General features: G+C 36.8%; 1 protein-coding gene across 2 annotated transcripts in view; it reads right to left on the bottom strand.

The window, feature by feature from the left end:
• Nucleotides 1-434: 434 nt before the first annotated feature.
• Nucleotides 435-20,748, bottom strand: part of MIGA1 (mitoguardin 1) — a 90,942-nt gene continuing 70,628 nt past the window's right edge. For both annotated transcript variants that reach the window (XM_066268853.1, XM_066268852.1), the window contains 8 exons: nucleotides 16,476-16,594; nucleotides 16,144-16,216; nucleotides 15,368-15,454; nucleotides 13,278-13,376; nucleotides 11,202-11,336; nucleotides 9,812-9,865; nucleotides 6,787-6,903; nucleotides 435-4,415 (listed from right to left, as the gene is read on the bottom strand). In XM_066268853.1, the coding sequence (XP_066124950.1) occupies nucleotides 4,197-4,415; nucleotides 6,787-6,903; nucleotides 9,812-9,865; nucleotides 11,202-11,336; nucleotides 13,278-13,376; nucleotides 15,368-15,454; nucleotides 16,144-16,216; nucleotides 16,476-16,594 (903 nt within the window). In that variant the 3' untranslated portion in view covers nucleotides 435-4,196. The remainder of the gene's footprint in view (nucleotides 4,416-6,786; nucleotides 6,904-9,811; nucleotides 9,866-11,201; nucleotides 11,337-13,277; nucleotides 13,377-15,367; nucleotides 15,455-16,143; nucleotides 16,217-16,475; nucleotides 16,595-20,748) is intronic.

Below are 20,748 nucleotides of genomic sequence, written 5' to 3' on the forward strand. Positions count from 1 at the left end.
ATTAAAAGTCCCAAATCAAGAGTACTATTTGTTCACCCAGGTAAACCCTCTCAGCATCTGGTGTCCACAGTGGTCCCCAGGCAGCGTCCCTGTCCTCGACTAAATGTGTCTGAATACCAACCAAGAAGTGGTGGCAAAGGGAGAAGTCTGAACAGGATGGATGCATGTACATCAATAGGGTACCTTTTTATTGTGTTCAATTATTAATTGAAACACTTTATTAATTAAAAGACAGTATACTGACTTCACTCATCATGAAACTGTCTTTTCTACCAGTTAATACATAAACAAAATTTTTACATTTAATTTCAATGCTTTCGCAGTTGTCTATGTACTCTTATGCCTGTATATGTGAGGTCTTATGGAGACTGAAAGTGCGACAAAGGTGACCTTGCAATACATAAGCATTGAATAAAACAGTCAATACATCAGCAGGCTATACCATCACATTTTTATTTGGCAGTAGCAGAAATACATCCATGTTATAGTGCTTATTTTGACTACAGAGCCAGTGCTACTTTTTCCTGCTACATAGTATTTCACTTTTACATAAATTAGTGCAGTCCTTACATTTAGAAAACAGACACATTTACTGATGTCAGCCAAATAAAGCTAATACATGGTTGTTCTGAAACTAAGCAAAACAATAACATGATACAATCATGGGAACAAAAAAAAGGATGCACTTATTTCCATTAATCATAGATTAGACAAATTCCTAAGTCCCACATATAGAGATATTTCTAAATTAGATTAATTCAAGTAAATAACCAAAATCTTTAATTCAGCCTAAATCATATAATCACTTTAAAATGCATATTCCAAATAATTTCCTAATGTGTTCACATTAAAATAAAAGCAGATTAATTTACAAACACAATTAGAATTTCTGATTATGAAAGGTCACAGGGGAAGTATATTAAATGTTACTTTGGCATTCCTATTTCATATGATTAAAGGAATGATAAAGTATTCCTTTGTAATGCAAATAATCATTCCTTAGGTAATCATTTCAATAGAAAATGTTACATCTTAAGGCAAGAAAAGTTTTAAATATTTTTTAAAAGTCAGTTAATTTAACAAATTAATATAATCATAGTAAGTAGATGTAAATAAAAAATACTACTTAATGAGAGAAAGTTCTTCGAAGTTGACTATAATGATATGAAAAAATTGGTTTCTTTTTAAAAAGATAATCTCATTTTGACATTTAAAAATAACTAGCCTTGGCCCTGGCCGGTTGGTTCCATGGTAGAGCTTTGGCCAGCCTGGCATGTGGATGTCCCAGGTTCGATTCCCAGTCAGGACACACAGAAGGAGTGCCCCTCTGCTTCTCCACTCCTGCCCTTCTCGTCCTTCCCTCCTCCCCTCCTGCAGCCAAGGCTCAATTAGAGAGAGTTGGCCCCGAGCACTGAGAATGGCTCCTTGGCTTCAGCCTCAGGTACTAAAATGGCTCCGGTTGCAATGGAGCAAGGGCCCTAGATGAGCAGAGCATCACCCCCTGGTGGGCTTGCCAGGTGGATCCCAGTCGGGACACATGCAGGAGTCTGTCTCTCTGCCTCCCCTCCTCTCACTAAACTAAAAATAAATAAATAAAAATAAATAAAAATAACTAGCCTTTTAGTTGAAAAAAAAATGTAGAGAAACCAAAATGGGAAAAAAAATTACCAAGTATAAATCACCTGAACACTTATCTTTTTTCTTCCAGAAAACAGAAGAGGGGAAAAAAACCATTTCTCAAGATTAATTCAAGGTCCTTATAATTTACATAGGGAGTATATAATAGGACTCATGGCAAGAAGTTACTCAAAAAATGGGAATTTTCTGATAATAGTATCATGAGTAAATGTTAAACAGAGTTTTATCCTAAAAGGTTTTAAACTAGTTTAAATCTTTTTTTAAAAAAAATTTAAAACATTAACTGTTTAACCCAATTTCAAGGCAAATGAAATGGGTACATATGCCTTAAGTACTCTTCTGTGGTCAAAAACATTTTTAAGAGATGTTTCTTTTAAAAGGTCGTTTCTTCTCTTTCAATAGATAAGTTTTTCCTATACCTACTACCCTGAAATTCTATTTGGTCATTCTTGACTCTTTTGTTAAAGGCCACAAAGAAAGCATCTTACTCAAGTATATATGTAGTAGCTACCAAACCGACCAAAAACTAATCAACCTCTTGAATATATATGGGTAACTTTTTTTTAAAGGTAAAATATAAAAGAAAAAAAAACAAAACACCTTCTGGAAAGCCATTCATTTAGCTGATGAAATAAATTCCTCAGTTACCTTATATAGAAGCAGCATTATTAAATAGTGCAATTCCTCAAAATAGATTTCAAGCCATATCTCCCTCAAATAGAAATCAAGTTTACTGCGAGCTTTGTTTATAAAACCACATCTTAAATAATTTGTCCCTCCCCAAACAGAAAAATTAATATAAGCAAATACTGTCTTGCCTATATGACAGTGGGAATGTGTTTGCACACATGTGTCTGTATGTATGTGAATTGTTCAAGGTCAATGGTACCTCAACAAGAAGCTAAAAATATAAGATACAAATGGAAAAGTAAAACATTACATAATGGAATATTCTAGCTTTGATACCTCTAAATACTCCTCCATTAATAATAGAATTATAAATAGCCAATTCTTAAACTAAGAATATATATAAGAAAAGTCAATGAGCTACTCAAAAATCATTAGAACAATATTTCATATTGTTTAATGCTATAACCTGTACACTACAGTATGTAACACAGTACATGAAAACAGCATGAAATGCTGAATCTCATATTTTGTCTAACTACTGTTACATAAATGTGGCACATATGTAAATTTAAAACCCTAAAAGACTATGCTTTTCCCCAACTTTCCATTTTCTATTCATTAATCAGAAATTAGGCACTTTACTCTAAAAATGCATTCTAAAAAAATATATTTAAATCCTTCTGGGTAACTCACTCCTAAAATTAATAAAGCCTACCCACTTTAAAAACAAAATCAACAAATCCCATCTACTGATATTCTGAGTCAGCCACTCCAAATAGTGGTTTATGATTTAAACACAAAACTGGTATAACTCTGAAAGTATCTAATATATTCTAAAGAACTTATATGAACAACCCACTTGTTCATATATTTATCATAAAGGACATGAAACATACTTCCATACCATTAAATACATTTTGTTCTAGATTCATGAGGGGAAAAAAACCCCTTCTTTAAAACCTCACTATGGTATAAGTATTTTTTAAATTTGAACACAGAATGTGAAAATGTGCTAAATTCTCTTTGAGAATAACCAACAACCAGTTTTGTAGAAGGAGAAAGAAGAAATTATTTTACTTTACCAAGATTAATTAACTTCAGATATTGGGAGATAGTCTCAAAGCTACACAGAAAAAATTTTAATTGCCTATCATAATTAATAAATGTTATCTTTTAAATCAATATTCATTTAAGAGAAAAAAGGCTTTAATCTATAAAAAGATAAAATAAATTTCTTTTGTCTGTTGTAACATCTAGGACCAACAGTAATATATTTTGGCAACTGCAGTAAATCTAATATAAACTTATAACTTGTAAACTTCTCAATGTCAACTTATTTAAATGTTCTATAACAATACTCAGCCATTACAATTTCCTCAATTCAAATACATAAGCAAACACACAAGCAATAATGTAAGCAGTCATAATTATACCACTACTATCTAAACTTGATTAAACAAATAACTTTACAATTAAAAATACATTTTCAGGCAAAGTTAAGTTTGTCGACATTAGGAGTAATATATTCCAGTATGTGTGGGTCTCACAAATCTTAGCTAAAGTGTATAATTTCAAGGTGCAAAGCATAAAAATGGAGCCTTTGAGAGTAATACTGGACATTTCAGACAGTTTTGAGATGACAAATCAATTAACTCCAAGTACTGGCTTCATTTCAAGCAATATTTCTGTAAAAATATGCAACATTTCATAACTTAAATTATTACCTAAAGACTGTAAAAAGCTGCTTTGGATACACTACACAGGGATTCAATGACAGAACTTCTGTGTAAGTACAGTACGGTCACTCTTTCTTTACTAGATTTTGTTTCCCTCCCTGAGTCCATATCCACCAACTCTGTATAGTATATGTGACAGAACCAACAGTTCATATGTCACAGCACACTCAAACTGTCTTCTTTTTATGATCCCTACTGTACTTTGGCTTCCACTAGGCCACTGGACATAACAGGACCATGACTACTTATACAACTACTCGTGTGCCTCAGTGCATCAGCTCCAAGATAGGCCAGTAAAAGTTCAGTGCGGCGAATGAGTAACTGCATGAGGTCTTCAGCCAAAGTCTCTACGCAGGAATAGCGGACTTTCTCGAAGTCAAAGATGTCTTTGAGAAAGAAAAGAACCTGATTCTGGAAAATAAATACAAAACAAATTTGCACTTATTAGACCAAAATTACGTTAAATCTAAATAGTTACTAATGTTGTAACATGCATTAAATTAGGAGTCAGAAGGCCTGCATTCCAGTGCTCCTTTCTTATCTCGTTGGAAAAGGGACATTGAACAAGTGATTAAACCTCTGTGCTCTCATTTTCTCTCTCTCTTTTTTTTTTTTACTACTACTCAGGGCTGATGTTATGATTTGAAAACATCCCTAGAAAATACCTGTAGGGGTAGGAGAGGTAGAAGAAGGTAAAGGGGGGTAAGTGGTGAGGAAAGGAGGTTTGACTTGGGGTGGGGAACACACACTACAATACACAGATGATGTATTATAAAACCATACACCTGAAAACCATTTAATTTAAAAAACTTTTTTAAATTTATTGACTTTAGAGAGAGATAGAAAGAAACGGAAACATTGATCTGTTCCTGTATGTGCCCCAACCAGGGATCAAACCCACAGCCTTCACATTTTGGACAACACTCTAACCAACCAGGCCATCTGGCTAGGGCAAAACCCATATAATTTTATTAACCAATGTCACCCCAATAAATTCAATTTTAAAAAAGAAAATACCTGTAACCTCTACAGCACTGTATAAAGGTAAGGGGTTATTATTAGTCCTTTCCCAATAACTGAAGTTTTCAATGTTTCCTATGAGTACTGGTACTATTTTAAGAAGAGTAAACTAGGCTCTGACCAGTTGGCTTAGTGGTAGAGCATCAGCCTGGTGTGTGGAAGTCCCGGGTTCAATTCCTGGTCAGAGCACACAGGAGAAGCAACCATCTCCTTCTCCACCCCTCCCCTTCCTCCTTCTCTCTCTTTCTGTCTCCTCTCTCTCTCTCTCTTTCTCTCTCTCTCTCCCTCCTATAGCCATGGCTCAAATGGTTTGAGCAAGTTGGCCCTGGGCACTGAGGATGGCTCCATGGCCTCACCTCAGGCACTAAAATAGCTCGGTTGCTGAGCAATGGAGCAGCAGCCCCAGGTGGGCAGAGCATCCCCCAGTAGGGGGCCTGCTAGGTGGATCCCAGTGGCTGCATGCAGGAGTCAGACTCTCTGCCTCCTCACCTCTCACTTAATAAAAAAAATTAAGAAAGAAAAAAGAATAGTAAACTACTTCCGATAATTATAATTTGTTTTAAGTGTATATTTTTCTGTACATAAAAATACTTGACTGATCTCAGAAAAATATTTAAGATATATGCAAAATAAAAATAATTTCAGATCTCATATCAATGAAAAAAAGTTAATACTTGTGCTGAAACTCATTTTAAGCAATTGTATACTACAAACTATTAAGTCTCAGGATGCTATGCCATCATGAAAATAAAAAAATTCCAAAGAGTAAAAAACAGAAATATTTCATTTCTATCCCACAGAAATCAAATGCTAAGAAGTAGTAAGAAGGCAGAGTTCTTAGAGTCACTGGATTTTGTAACTGGAAGAGTTGCCAGCAATCAACCTGTCAAGCTCTCTCGTTTTATAGATAAGAAAAGGAGGACAAAGTATGATTTGCCAGAGTCAAACTGTTCATTAATTATCATTATCCAAAATTTCCCCACTATACATACCCTACCTTACCTTAAATTTGGGAGGTTAAGTAAACTAGTCAAAAAATAGTGAGTTTTGAATGATAGGAAAATAAACATTTCCTAAATCATTTATATAAATGCTACATTAACAGAACATAAACATAATTTTATTTTTTTAATGAAGGGTATAGTAAAACATCTGAACTTTCAAACATCAAAAACTTTCAAATTCATACTTGGTTACATTTACTCCTTGAGATTCAGCCTAAACACAAGGCTACTAAAATAGTGTGACTTTTCTTGACACTCTGCCAAGCAGAAAATTCTTCAGTGAGCTATGTCACTTGTGTTTTGGCAAATTTAAATTACTGACATTCAACTACAACTTTAAACTCTCATATTATTTCTCATAATTGGGATTTCATCATTCATATTACCTTGAACCAGAATTATTTCTAAATTGTCACATGAGCAATAAAGACGGATATTATTTATTTTATGAATTTCAAAGCATCCAGTCATGAAGAACAAATTGACTACAGTAACATCAAAACTCCATCCAAGAACATGCATCCATCGCAGAGGAAAGAATAAGGTGATGGACTTGCATCTACTCCAGGGTAAAGCACCGAATCTACATAATCTACTGGCACTTAAACACTGAATTTAGGTGGCTTCCATAACTTTACCTTTAAATAACTTTCTTACACACACACACACACACACACACACACACACGAGAATAATACCTTATCGGCTCTTTGATTAAAAAAAAGAAGAAGAAGAAATGGTTCAATGACTAGACATACCTTGAAGAAGCAACATATATCATAGAGAGAATTTCTAGGACCCAAAAAACCCCAGGCTAGGACAGGGCTGATGTGCTCACAAATGGCATAAAAATGGGCAAAGAATCCATCCGGGATCTGTTAGGAAGTAAAGGAGAATTGAGTTATTTTTACCTTTTTGAATGTGTTTGCCCTTTAGAAACTTAAATTGCCATCCATCATATGGCCAGCTCTTTTTGAGGGAAGACCAGGGGTCAGTGATGAGCCAGTCTAGTAAGAAAGTTAATGAACTTACAAGGAGCTTTCAGTCACAGAATGTCTTCTGTAGATTTCATAACCTATCCAATAGTTTCAAATATGCTGAAAAATGTTATTTATTAAAGGTATTTTCACTTCATGAAAATACTTTTTTAAAAAAAGCAATCATATCAGTGTTGTAACCAAGCAAAAACAAGAATGGCATTGTGTTCCTTAGCAGTATAATTTTTAGGATTAAGGAGACCACCATGGTATTGACTTTTAAAAAGTTCTACTCAAGCCTGATCAGCTGGTGGCAAGTGGATAAAGCATCGGCCTGGGATGCAGAGGATCCAGGTTCAAAATCTTGAGGTTGTTGGCTTGAATGCAGGCTCATCCAGTTTTAGAGTAGTGGGCTCACCACCATGAGCATGGGGTTGCTGGCTTGAACGTGGGATCATAGACATAACCCCATGGTCGCTGGCTTAAGCCCAAGGTGGCTGGCTTGAGCAAGGGGTCACTAGTTTGGCTGTAGCCCCCGGGGTCAAGGCACATATGAGAAAGCAATCAACGAACAACTAAGGAACTGCATCAAAGGATTGATGCTTCTCATTTCTCTCCCTTCCTGTCTGTCTGTCCCTCTCTCTCTGTCTCTGTCACAAAAAAAAAGAAAAAAGAAATATAGGAGAATTACCATTTAATGAGTACTCATTATATTTCAGATAATGTGCTAGGTTCTATTTAATTTAATAAAATGTTCCTGAAAAAGTAGGTCATGCCAACATTTTAATATGTAAAAAGTGATACCTCAGAGGAATAAAATAACCTGCCCTAAATCACACACAGCTAGCTAGTGAAGGCCAAAAAGTTATCAGGGATGCACTGAAATTATTACTCTAGTATAAAAGATATTCTACATACATTAAAATTCTAAACCTCAGCCCTGGCCGGTTGGCTCAGTGGTAGAGTGTCAGCCTGGTGTGCAGGAGTCCCAGGTTCGATTCCCGGCCAGGGCACACAGGAGAAGTGCCCATCTGCTTCTCCACTCCTCCCCCTCTCCTTCCTCTCTCTCTCTCTCTTCCTCTCCCGCAGCCAAGGCTCCATTGGAGCAAGGTTGGCCCGGGCACTGAGTATGGCTCCATAGCCTCTGCCTCAGGCACTAGAATGGCTCTGGTTGCAACAGAGCAACGCCCCAGATGGGCAGAGCATCACCCCTTGGTGGGCATGCTGGGTGGATCCCGGTTGGGCGCATGCGGGAGTCTGTCTGACTGCCTCCCCGTTTCCAACTTCAGAAAAATACAAAAAAAAAGAAAAGAAAAAAACAAACAACAAAAAAACCCTGAAAATAAAATAAAATTCTAAACCTCATACAGACTCTGTCTTAGGAGTTTTCACAGGTAAGAAGTTAGCATGGGCTGAAGTAGAAGATATGCTTCACCAAGGAAGAACTGTTGATCACCAAGTAGAAACTGTTAAGTTGAATTCAACAGAAGGTAAGATTTATTTAGGTACAGAGAATAGGGTATGGCATTCCAGGCACAGGAAGTAGTTCCTCAAGAGGCGAAGACTAGTCTAAGGCACAAGATTCATGCTAAGAAAAAATAAAGTTAGATATAATGATAATATAATTATGAAAACTACCATTAAAAACTAAACTTTTTAATGTTTACTCTTAATTTTATGTTCAAATTAAGCTATCTCATTTCATCCTTAAGACAGCCTTATGAAGCAGACATTAACTCCATTTTGCAAACAGGAAAACAACGTCAGCTGATTGTAACTTGCCCCTCCTCACACTGGCTATGTGAGAATCTAACCCCGTCTACAAGTCTGTTCCTTAGCCCTAAACCAGTGGTTCTCAAACATTACAGTTTATATTCATCATTTTGGGAACTTGTTTAAAGCCCTGGGTCTCTGGGATTATTTAAAATAAGAATTATTCTAATATATGGTCTCCAGAATTATTTTTAATAAGAAACTTCTGAAGATACTGTAAGAATGGTACTTTGGAAACACTGCACTTGGCAATACTTCAGTTACAAGGATCGGACTGGGAAATTCAGATATGATAAAATACTACAGGTAGGTGGGCAAATAATACAATAACCAACACTTGCAAAATGCACTATGCCAAACACTGTTCTAAGTATTATGCATGTAATTCTCAAAAACCCATGAGGGAGATACTAAACTCTTTTTTAGAGATGAGGAAACTAAGTTATAGAAAGGTTAAGCAGCTTACTAGAGGTCTGGCTAGTGAGTGGTATTTGAAACCAAGCAGTCTCATTCCAGAACCACGCCCTTTCTCATGGAGTGACGGTGAGAGCAGTATGTAGTGGGTGAGACGGGCTGAAGAGTGTGCAACATGGAAACAGGATATAAACTCTGAGACTTTTTCATGGAGTCTCTCATTTGAATAAAACAGCTATTGGAATCAAATCATTATTTCCCAATTGAATTACATGAAGTGGAAACCACTCTACTAAACAATTTTTGAAAATCTTAAACATCATTGAATAAAAAAACAAAAACTAAAAAACTAAAAAAAAAGAGCTGTCTCTAACCCTAACTCTCTCCCACTTCATGGAAATCCCAGGCATGCCTCAATACTTGCTATGCTGAACTCTACATGATGTTAAGGAAGGAGGAGAAAGAATTCCAAAAAGGAGAAGTCAACTATGTAGCATAAGTCACTTATCTAGCTTTAGGGATGGTCCTTATGACCTGCCATTTCCACTGCAGAACTGACTCAGCTGTTTTCTTGACAGGAGCCTCAAATTCCTTAACAAAGAAGTCCCAGGTATTTTACCTTCATCTGTTGCCTTTTCTGTTTCAGCACCGACCAACAACTTGAAGCCACAGCCTAAATATATGTAGAGGGGAAAAAGCAAGACTTAAATTTATAACTATATAAACTTTCCATTTAGAAGAGTATTAGAGACTCAAAGTTGATGGGTCTAAAATGTTCAAAACATTAACTATTAATAAGTATTAGTCCAGGTCCCTTCTATCTTTTGTAAATATTTGTGAAAGGGTGTTGTTTTTATAAATTTTAAAAATAAATACAAAGTCTCTAGAGATAAAAAGTGCTGAACTCTGGAACAATGACCTTTGCAATTATAATACAACTCTCAGACTTCTTAAATTCTGTTCCTATAGGAAAAGAGTAAAAATATGTATACACAGAATCACATACACAATGAGTGTTTTATGCATAACAATGCAAAGTGCCTTTTCCCCCCAAGAATAGTACTATTGGAAATAACTGTGGGAAAAGCTAATAGTTTATCCAAATGAAGAACTAAAAAATACAACTATAATGACAGACAAAACACTCAAATGGATCCCAAATAAATCTGACCCTACTGTGGAATGACCCAACTTTGATCAAGGTTAATTTACCAAATTAGTTATGGAAATGAACATAACACGCACCTTTTTTAATGGCTAACACATATTTTGAAGTAAAAGCGGATTTATTAAAACTTTTGAAATTTAATATCAGGAATTCGCAAAATAATTGTGAAATAGCCCACTGGAACATTTTTTAAAGGTATTCAAACTTCATCATGAATATCTATCTATCCCACCTACTTTTAGGTACACACTAAAAGCCCAACAAAAAAAACAATGTCAAATATAAATTTGAGTATGAAAAAACTGAAAACATTCTAAGTATAGAATATAGTTTAAACCTGTTTTCTTAGAGAGGGACACATGCTTATTTGTTTCTCCCTTAATTTTTAATAGAATTTAGAACATGAATTCCCATATTTTTCTCTAAAAATATATACATTGTCTTTTGACTAGAGCTGTTATATTTCAGTTTAGTCATAGAGCCATTTCAGTTATAAACAATTTTTTTATTAGGCCAGAACTAGTATGAAGCCTGAGGTAGTGTTTTTGGTTTTGTTTTTAGATCTAAGGAAATACTCAGCACTTTAGGTGAAGGCTAGGGCTGAGAGAGAGCCAAGAAGGAAATCCCTCTGAAGATGTTATATATTATACACATCTGATCCCAATGTCAAAGGGTGAGCTCAGTGTCCGCACTATTCATTCTATAGGCAATTTGCACGAAATCTTATTAATCTTCCCAGTTCCGACCATTTTCCATTAAATTTACATGGCTGAGCAAGATAAACCACCACTTAGTTTCTTTTTTTTTAATTTAACTTAATGGGAGATGCTGGTCCACTTACGGTTTCTTTGAAGGAGGAGTTTAACCAGCGATTATTTACTACATTCTGTATAGCTGTGGGTGGGTTTTCTAAATCTTCAAAGGAATCCATTAGTATAAAATCCAGAACAACATCATAAAAATTGAGATTTTTCACCTGCATTAAATTATGAGTTAAAACAGAAATTATTACTACATAGAGCTAAAATAAAGTCTGAGCCAGGGCTTCATATTTTGTAACAGCTCGGTGTGTTTAATATTGATAGATTATATCTCTGACAAACAGAGAGGAAGAAGAGAGACACAGGAAAACAACTCAACCCCTGAAACTGCAAGTCACATGACAGCTACTCCTTCCTTGATCCCATCAGGTGAAATTAATCTCTCCCTGCACTCTATTCTAGGCATCCTTTGTGCTTTTATTATGGAATCCACAAAGTTCATTCTGCTTTGTTATTGAGTTAATGGCATGGTCTGCCCTTTCCACGACATCATGAACCTCTTGCTCTGCCCTTCATTCATGCATACTGTATCGTGCAACATGCTGTACGAGGCGCTCAGACTTACAGAGTAAACGAGGTGCTTAGAGTTTAGTGGGGGAAACCAACAAATAATCTCGCAAAGACACAATTACAAACTGTGATAAGCACAGTTAAGGTATTGTGAGAACTTATGGTGGAGGTCCTAATCTAGACTGGACGTCACAGAGGGCATTCTTCAGGGAAGCATCCAGGTACAGGAAATGCCTCGTCAAGGACTTTAAGGTCAGAATGGAACACAGTGATGTTGAGTCAAAGAAAGTCACAGCAATTGTGCTGTAGCTCGCTCTACAGAGAGCACAGAGGCGAGACAAGGAGGAAAGGACAACTGCTGCAGAGTTTACGGCCTGTGGTAATGATTTTGGATTTTATCTTCACAGTATTTTAGAGGGGCAGTGGTGGAGGGGAGATGGATGAGGAGATTTCTCTTTTCTCAAGACCATTTGGCAGCACCGCGGACAGTGGAGTGGAGAGGAGAAAGTGACGGCGGGGAGAGGAGCAGGCAGAGGATAAGGGAAGGCGAATCTGTGTAGGCCAGGGAAAGACAAGTTACTCAGACTACAGTGGGGCTGGCAGGAATAGAGAAAAGTTGAAGAAATTAAAAGATATTTAGAAGTTTAAACTGACAAAACTTAAGAGAGGAAAGCATAAAGTAGGTGAGGACCAGGGAGGTGTAAAGGAGTCCCAGCTTACCGGCCTGCACAGCCGAATAGACACTAATTCCTTCACCACGCAAGGGAACACTGGAGAAGGAAAGGCTATGCCTCTGGTCTCTGTTCCTGCTGTTTTCTCTGCATAGAAAGCTTTTTAGCCCCGTGCAAACTCATTCTTTAAGTTTCCATTACAACGAAGTGTTCCAGGGTCATCATGTACTTTCCCTATTCCAGTGCTGAAATCAGCCATTTCTCCAAGGAGTCCTAGTTTTCTTTTTTTAGTGGAGAGTAGCACACAGAAGCCAAGATCTGTGTGCCCTCGAGGAGTAATTTCTTTTGAGATATTACTGCTGCCCAGACCCTCTCAGTGAAGAGAGCTGGGAAGTGTATATGCAAGCCTTTATATCTATTTCTATATCTGCCTATATCTATTATGAACTATGAATTCACAATGACAGCTCCCAATCCAATCCAAGCTTTTTATACTTCCCTTCTCCAACGTTAAGAAGCCTGGCTCAATTATTCTCAATATATTAATTTGATCCTGTATATGGAGCCAATATCCCAGTGAGCTGCCCATCTGAAACCATTTCTGTACAGGCCACCATCACTGCCCTGCTAGGGCCCGCTCTTGACTTTTAGGAAGAAGAAAAGAAGGAAGGGAGGGAGGGCAGGAGAGAGGGAGGGAGGGAATAGAAAGGCTTTTAAAAAAACAATCATTTTCAATTGCTGCCCCCATGTATAAAGCCTGTGGTTGCTATTGTTTATGACTCTGTCATAACCACCACCACGTAATGGATTTTACTGTCAGTTTAACAAGGGCAAGGAAAGAGTGGCTTTAAATTATGCAAATACTATGTATGAATAACTAAGGGGAATAACTATTATTTAAAAATCTGAACTTACTCCTCTAGCAGCAAGTTCCATTTCAGTACTATCCCAGTGATCAGTCTGCTCTAAAAAATAGATCATTTCGTCAAAAACATCTTCAAACTTCTTTGGATTCTGCAGAAGAAAACAATATTTTAATCCTAAACTAAACTTCACAATAAGTCTCTCAAGCCTGCTAAGTAAATAAGTTACTTTTCAAGTACATTTGTTAGCTCTTCATTCTATTGGATTACTGAATTAAAATACATTTTCAAGGTATGTCATATTCATTTGGCTAAATGTTCTTTTTTTATTTTTTAGATTAAAAAAATTTATTGATTTTAGAGAAAGGTGAGAGAGGGGAAGAGAGTGAAATGGGAGGGGGATGGGAAGCATCAACTGCTTCTTGTATGTGCCCAGACCAAGCACGCCCAGGGTTTCGAACTGGCGACCACAGTGTTCCAAGGTCAACACTTTATCCACTGCGCCACCACGCTCAAATATATATATATGCCTACTTAGATCAATCCTTAAGACGAAAACTTGGTGGCAGAAGATACCATCTGATACTTTTAATGCAGTTCTGCCCCTTTAGGGTGAATTCTAGTTCAAACCACTGGGTTTCTGTCCTGGGGAATGCCAGGAAAGTAACATAAAATTAACACTGAGAATTGTAATTGGTTAATATCCTCTTTCAGTTATTTTGCACTTCATCAAAAATTTGCTTTCCCATTTAGCATTTATTTAATCATCATAAAAAACCTTTGAAAGAACATACCATAAATATAATTCTATTATACAAATGACAGGGCTGAGGTTCAAACAGATTAAGTCTGAAATTCAGGTGTTCAAACGGCTCAAGGAAAGAAAGCCTGTTTGACTTCAGTTTTCCTCAGTATCTGGACACCCCATGCAGACCAAAGAGTGGATCCTTATAGTCTTAATGAAGTTTTTTCCTTGCGCCTGCCTCATTCAGTCCCATGAAGATGAGTTAAAGTAAGAGGCAGCTCAATCTGTATTTCAGATATCTGAGATCTATGGTATTTCCTAGAAACTTCTTACTGAACAGGATTAAAGAAGGTAAGAGAAGAGGATTTGAAATAATAGTAGTGGTTGTTAGTGGATCTAATAATGACTCTCACTGTGCCATTCATAGACTTTATGACAAAATGGGAATAATTTATGAAAAACAACTGGACAAAACAGAGTAGGTTTTATACATAGAAGATAATTCAGCCTAAGCAAAAAATCAAGGCTCTTTGGGTTATTCATTTAATTTTTTTGTTTGTTTTTTCTAAGTGACAGTAAGGGAGATACAGAGACAGACTCCCACATGCGCCCGATGGGGATCTACCCAGCAACCCCCGTCTGGGGCTGATGCTCTGCCCATCTTGGGCCATGCTCCAACCAAGCTATTTTTACTGCCTGAGATGGAAGCTCCACAGAGCCATCCTCAGCGCCTGGGGCCAATGTGCTCGAACCAATCAAGCCATGGCTGTGGCAGGGGAAGAGCAAGAGAGAGGGCGGGGGAGAGAATTAAATGGTCACTTCTCCTGTGTGCCCTAACAGGGAATTCAACCCAGGACATCCACACGCCTGGCCAAGGCTCTACCACTGAGTCAACTGGCCAGGGCGGGTTATTTATTTTCAATATGTGAACCTTTGCGACCATCTACCAAAACTATTTCTTTTATTAAAAATTTAATGTATTTTTGCCTGACCAGGCGGTGGTGCAGTGGATAGAGTGTTGGACTGGGATGCAGAGGACCCAGGTTCAAGACCCCGAGGTTGCCAGCTTGAGCGCGGGCTCATCTGGTTTGAGCAAGGCTCCTCACCAGCTGGATATAAGGTCGCTGGTATGAGCAAGGGGTTACTCGGTCTGCTGCAGCCCCACGGTCAAGGCACATATGAGAAAGCAATCAATGAACAACTAGGGTGCCACAACGAAAAATTGATGATTGATGCTTCTCTTTTCTCTCCATTCCTGTCTGTCTGTCCCTATCTATCCCTCTCTCTGACTTTCTCTCTGTCTCTGTAAAAAAACAAAAATAAAAAATAAATAAATGTATTTTAATCTTAAGTTCAACAGAAACAACAATAAAAAACTTGCCAACAAAACAAGTTACCTTTCGTGCTTTCACAATTAGTGCTGATAAAATTTTCCTTCCAGTCTCAGCAAGGAATATCCTGTTGGCTGTTTCTGAAAGAATAACCTGAAAAAATATCCACCCCCAAAGAAAAAAAAGACTTGTAATAAATTTGCAGGGACATTTGACTTTATAGCACATCTATGCACACATAAGCCTAAAGCAGTCAAGTGCATTATGTGTGGCACTATTTCAGCATGCAGACCACAGAGGAAGTTATAATTTACTAAAATAAAATGAGCTCTTGAAACCTATAATCAAAAAAAATTAAAGGGAGATAAACCTGAATTTAAATTTTGCTCAATTTAATATTAGAAAGTCTAGAATAAATGGTAATAGCCCCAAAACATAAAAAAATAAAGATAATTTTGTTTAATGACCTTATTTCATTTTAGGTAATCAGTGATTTTACAGTTGATTCAAATAAAAAACAATCTAGAACACATATTAATTGATAATTTAGAAAAAGAGGATTTTTATTGTAAGCTGCCATTTGCACACATCTCCAGCATCAAAATATCCTGCTTTGACAAAGTGTGGTAGACCCAGGAAGCTACGGGAGAGGACAATGACAAGGAAGCCAAACAAAGGGAAACCGCAGGCAGAAATAATCAACTTGGTAAACTTCATACTTGCCATTCAGAATAAGAATAACAAAGAGCAAAGAGCTGTCCTGTGTATAAGTAGCTGGACTCTACAGCCTGAGGGTGGGGACAACTGGCTGGGTAAAGTCACTTAATGTTAAAAAAAAATACCTGAAAAGCCTGTCGAATACAGTGAAGTTTGGCAAGAAAATCACTGTCTCCTAGGCACTCCAGCATTTCAGTTCTATGTAATAAACAGGGGAGACAACTGTTACACTCCATTCAAGAGCAAGCCTACTACAAATGTGGACTCAAACAAGGCTTAGCCTCAGGACCTTAATATAAAACATATGTCTTTTCAATACTGACTAAACATGTTAAAAAATTTTTTGAGCCTAAAAGCACTTTCTCCTATTCTCAGGAACATTTAAAATAAGAATCAAACAAATATAGCAACAGCACCTTAATATTTTTCATAATCATAAGCAAAACTGAAAGGATACCTAAGCACTCTTGAGTAAATTTTTCCTTCTTCAACTAAATGCATGGCTTCTTCGTAAATAGGGCAGTGGCAGAGCGACTCCAGGCTGTAAGCATGCCTTGCGTCTCTGTGCTCTGCAAGCTAAGCATTACAGTCAGTTAGAACAGACTACAGTGATATAAGAAAAAAATCTAAAAGATAGAAAATAGGCTTTTACTTACATCAAAATATGCTCAATTTGATTAAACCATAAACATCATTCAATATGATTTATAGCTAGTAAGATCTGAATTCATTTTATTTCAAAATTTAGTTATAAAAAAGAGAAAACTTTGTAACAAGCTTAGGTCATTTTGAATCCAACTACTTAAATCCACAGGGTGCAGAGAAAAGCAGTTTAACTTATAGTTCACAAGCAAAAAATAAATGTAGACGAAACACTGGAAAAAAAGAAACAGAAGAAGACTCTGTCATCTGAAGAATGCTTAAACATATTTTAACTCACAATTGTAAATGAAGTAAAACTTTCTACAAAAACACTAAAATAACCTCAATTTGACCAATTCTAAGGAATTTTTCTTATATGTATCTTTGACTCACCTTCGTATAACTGAAAAATAGTCATGAGCCAGCTCATGACTAGTATAATAACTCTACAAATGCAATTCCAGTTTTCTGACAGTTCATTAAACAACAACTGCAAACACTATAGAGTAGCCAGCTAAGCAAAAACCCTTTAGAATAATTTTATTTTTCAATACCATGTGATTCATTTAAATGGCACACTGTAGGGTTTTAAAATTTTTTTAATAGCAACTTTATTGAGATATAATTAACATACCATAAAATTCACCCTTTTATACAACCCAGTGGTTTTTAGAACAGTAGTCTAAAATTCCATAAATAATTCATAAGTTTTAAATTGTGTGCCGATGTGAGTAGCACCATGAACTCACACTGTCCCGCTCCACTGCTCTAGATGCAATTCATCCCTCTGACAGATGTGTCCACACTGTATGAATGACCTGCCCGTTAGTCGCTGCCTGCCATCTCAGTTACCATGAAACAGTCACCGAATCTCAGCACTTACATTCAAGTAACCCTTATTTTATTTAATAATGCCCCAAACCATAAGAGTAGTGATGCTAGCAATTCAGATATGCCAAATAGAAGCTGTAAATTGCTCCCTTTAAGTAAAGGTATAGGGACACCCATGGTATGCATAGGTTTTGGTATTATCTATAGTTTCAGGCACCTATTGGGGAGGTCTTGAAATACATCCCCTGTGGGTAAGGGGGGACTTCTGTGTATATTCACTGGGTTGTGCAATCGGCACCACTTTCTTTTTTTGTTGTTGTTGTATTTTTCTGAAGCTGGAAACGGGGAGAGACAGACTCCTGCATGCGCCCGACCGGGATCCACCTGGCACGCCCACCAGGGGGCGACGCTCTGCCCACCACGGGGAGATGCTCTGCCCCTCCGGGGCGTCGCTCTTTTGCAACCAGAGCCACTCGAGCGCCTGGGGCAGAGGCCAAGGAGCCATCCCCAGCGCCCGGGCCATATTTGCTCCATTGGAGCCTCGCTGCGGGAGGGGAAGAGAGAGACAGAAAGGAAGGAGAAGGGAAGGGGTGGAGAAGCAGATGGGCGCTTCTCCTGTGTGTCCTGGCCGGGAATCGAACCTGGGACTTCTGCACGCCAGGCCGACGCTCTACCATTGAGCCAACCGGCCAGGGCCGGCACCACTTTCAAATTCCAAAATATTTTTTATCACTCCAACAAGAAACCCCCTACCGTTCGCAGTTACTCCACATTCCTCCTTCTCTCTAGCCCCTGGAAATCATTCATCTACTTTTAGTCTCTACAGAATTTCCTACTTTGGAAACTTCACATAAATGGAACAATATGTGGCCTTTTGTGTTTGACTTATTTCATTAACATTATGTTTTTAGTGTAAATTTATGATGTAATATGTTTCAGTACTTCTTTCTTATGCCTGAATTGTATGGATATAGCACATTCTGTTATTACTCATTGACAGATATTTGGGTTGTTTCCACCTTTTGGGTATCATTAATAAGGCTGCTCTGAACATTGTGTACAAGATTTTTATGTTTTCAATTCTACTTAATATATATCTAAGAATAGAAGGGTCAGATGGTAACTCTATGTTTATCTTTTAGAGGAGCTGCCAAACTGTCTTGCAATGTGGCCATACCAGTTTCCATTCCTACCAGCAATGAATAATAACTCAAATCTTTCCATATCTTTGGAACAATTATTGTCCATCTTTTTTATTATAAGCACCCTAGTATATATTAACATAAAGTGGTTTAATTTCCCTAATGACTTAATGACGGTGAACATCTTTCATCTCCTTATTGGCCTTTGTATATCTTCTTTACAGAAATGGCTATTCAAATCCTTTGAGCATTTTAAAACTAGGTTGTCTATTGTTGACTTGTAACAGTTCTTTATATATTCTAGAGATAAGTCTTTTATAAAATACACAGTTTACAAATGTTTTCTCCCAATCTATACTATCTCTTTTACTTTCTTGTCCTTTGGATGTATCAATACAAAAGTTCTTACTTTTGCCAAATTCCAATTAATCTTTTTTTTCCTTTTCTCTGCCTTAACTTTTACTTCCTACTTCTACAGAATATCCAGGTCAGAAGGCTTCCAGTCAAGATGGCAAATAGTATAGATTCATTTTCTTCTCTGTTTTTTTAAAAGATTTTGTTTACTGATTTTAGAGAGAGAAGAGCGAGAGAGAGAAGGGGGGGTAGGAGCAGGAAGCATCAACTCATAGTATTTGCTTCTCATATGTGCCTTGACCAGGCAAGCCCAGGGTTTCGAACCAGCAAACTCAGCGTTCCAGGTTGACGCTTTATCCACTGTGCCACCACAGGCCAGGTGCTAATGAAGTGTTTTGAGGCTAAAAAAACAACAACTAACAGGTTTAAAAAAATAACTTACAATGGAAAATCTTTAGATATTAAATAGTTTAAAGTTTTGTACCGCTGTCAAAACAAATAGTATCTCTCTACATCTCTACTAGTACAAAAAAATCCTAACAAGGAAACTGGAGCTCCAATTAAACTCTACATATTATAATAATATACTAGTAAGAAGTGAACAAATCCAACAATAAGAGATTCGAGTCAAGTCTTGATTTATTGGTCTACCATGCTTATTTGGTTGAGGTGTTCATTTAAATAGGTCTCTTAAAATAGGCTTTCAACTGTGAAAATACATCACATTGAAGACTTAATATTAGTTAACTAAAATTATTATCACTTCTTAAGAGACAATGATAACTCAGAAACATTTATTTAAATCATGAATCTTAAGTTTTCTATAGCAAAAAGCAAATCACTAAAATAATGGCTTAAATTCTCATTTTAGAATATAGTTTTTAGGAAGGATTTTTTGACAAAATTTCCAAAAACTTTAAATGGTTTCTGAAAAGATGAACATTTCATGAGAGCTGAGATGTGGCTTCAGAGGTCAATAACACAATTTAATCCCAGCATACGAAATCGGGCAATTTACCATGAAATAGGGTTCTTCCTTTTCTTTTTTCTTTTTTGTGCTAGCTGAAACTTTTTTAATGTCCTTTATTTCTCAGTTATTCTTTCCCCAAAAAGGTTACATTTCAAAAACTCATTTTAAAATTTTCAAACAGAAAAGTAATACTCTAATGGTTTCCACCAAAGCACCATCCCACTTTATTATTCAATAGTTATCTCCCATAGTTCACAAGTGCCATAAAAATAACCGTGTAGGAAATCAAACAAGTCAATAACAATAACAGCAACAGTAAAAAATAGACAAAATAGATAAAACCCACTAAGGTACCAACCAGTAAAAACAATGTTTTGGGATTAGCTGAAGGTTCCAAACATCCTAAATGACTTCTCCCTTTCCCTCCATGAGGTGCAAAAGGGGCTGGATCTTTTCTTTCTTGCAAAGCAATGACTGCTGAATGTAAAGCCTCAATGCTTTTAAAAGCCTCTGAACAACCATGAAAGAAACATTCAAAGTCTCAAAACTATCATAAGTTGGTTCATGAAATAAGCTAAGTTCCATCTTAATATGGATGATTTTTATACACGTTTACATTTTCCTTTCAGATCAACCTCCTACAATTACAAACAGAACTTACAGTTAAAGAAGCAAGTTGAGCCTGGTCTGTGGTGGTACAGAGGATAGAGCATTGACCTGGAATGCTGAGGTCACTGGTTCGAAACCCTGAGCCTGCCTGGTCAAGGCACATATGACAAGCAATCAATGAA

The sequence above is a fragment of the Saccopteryx bilineata genome, chromosome 3 (assembly GCF_036850765.1).
Source record: "Saccopteryx bilineata isolate mSacBil1 chromosome 3, mSacBil1_pri_phased_curated, whole genome shotgun sequence".
Lineage (NCBI taxonomy): Eukaryota > Metazoa > Chordata > Mammalia > Chiroptera > Emballonuridae > Saccopteryx > Saccopteryx bilineata.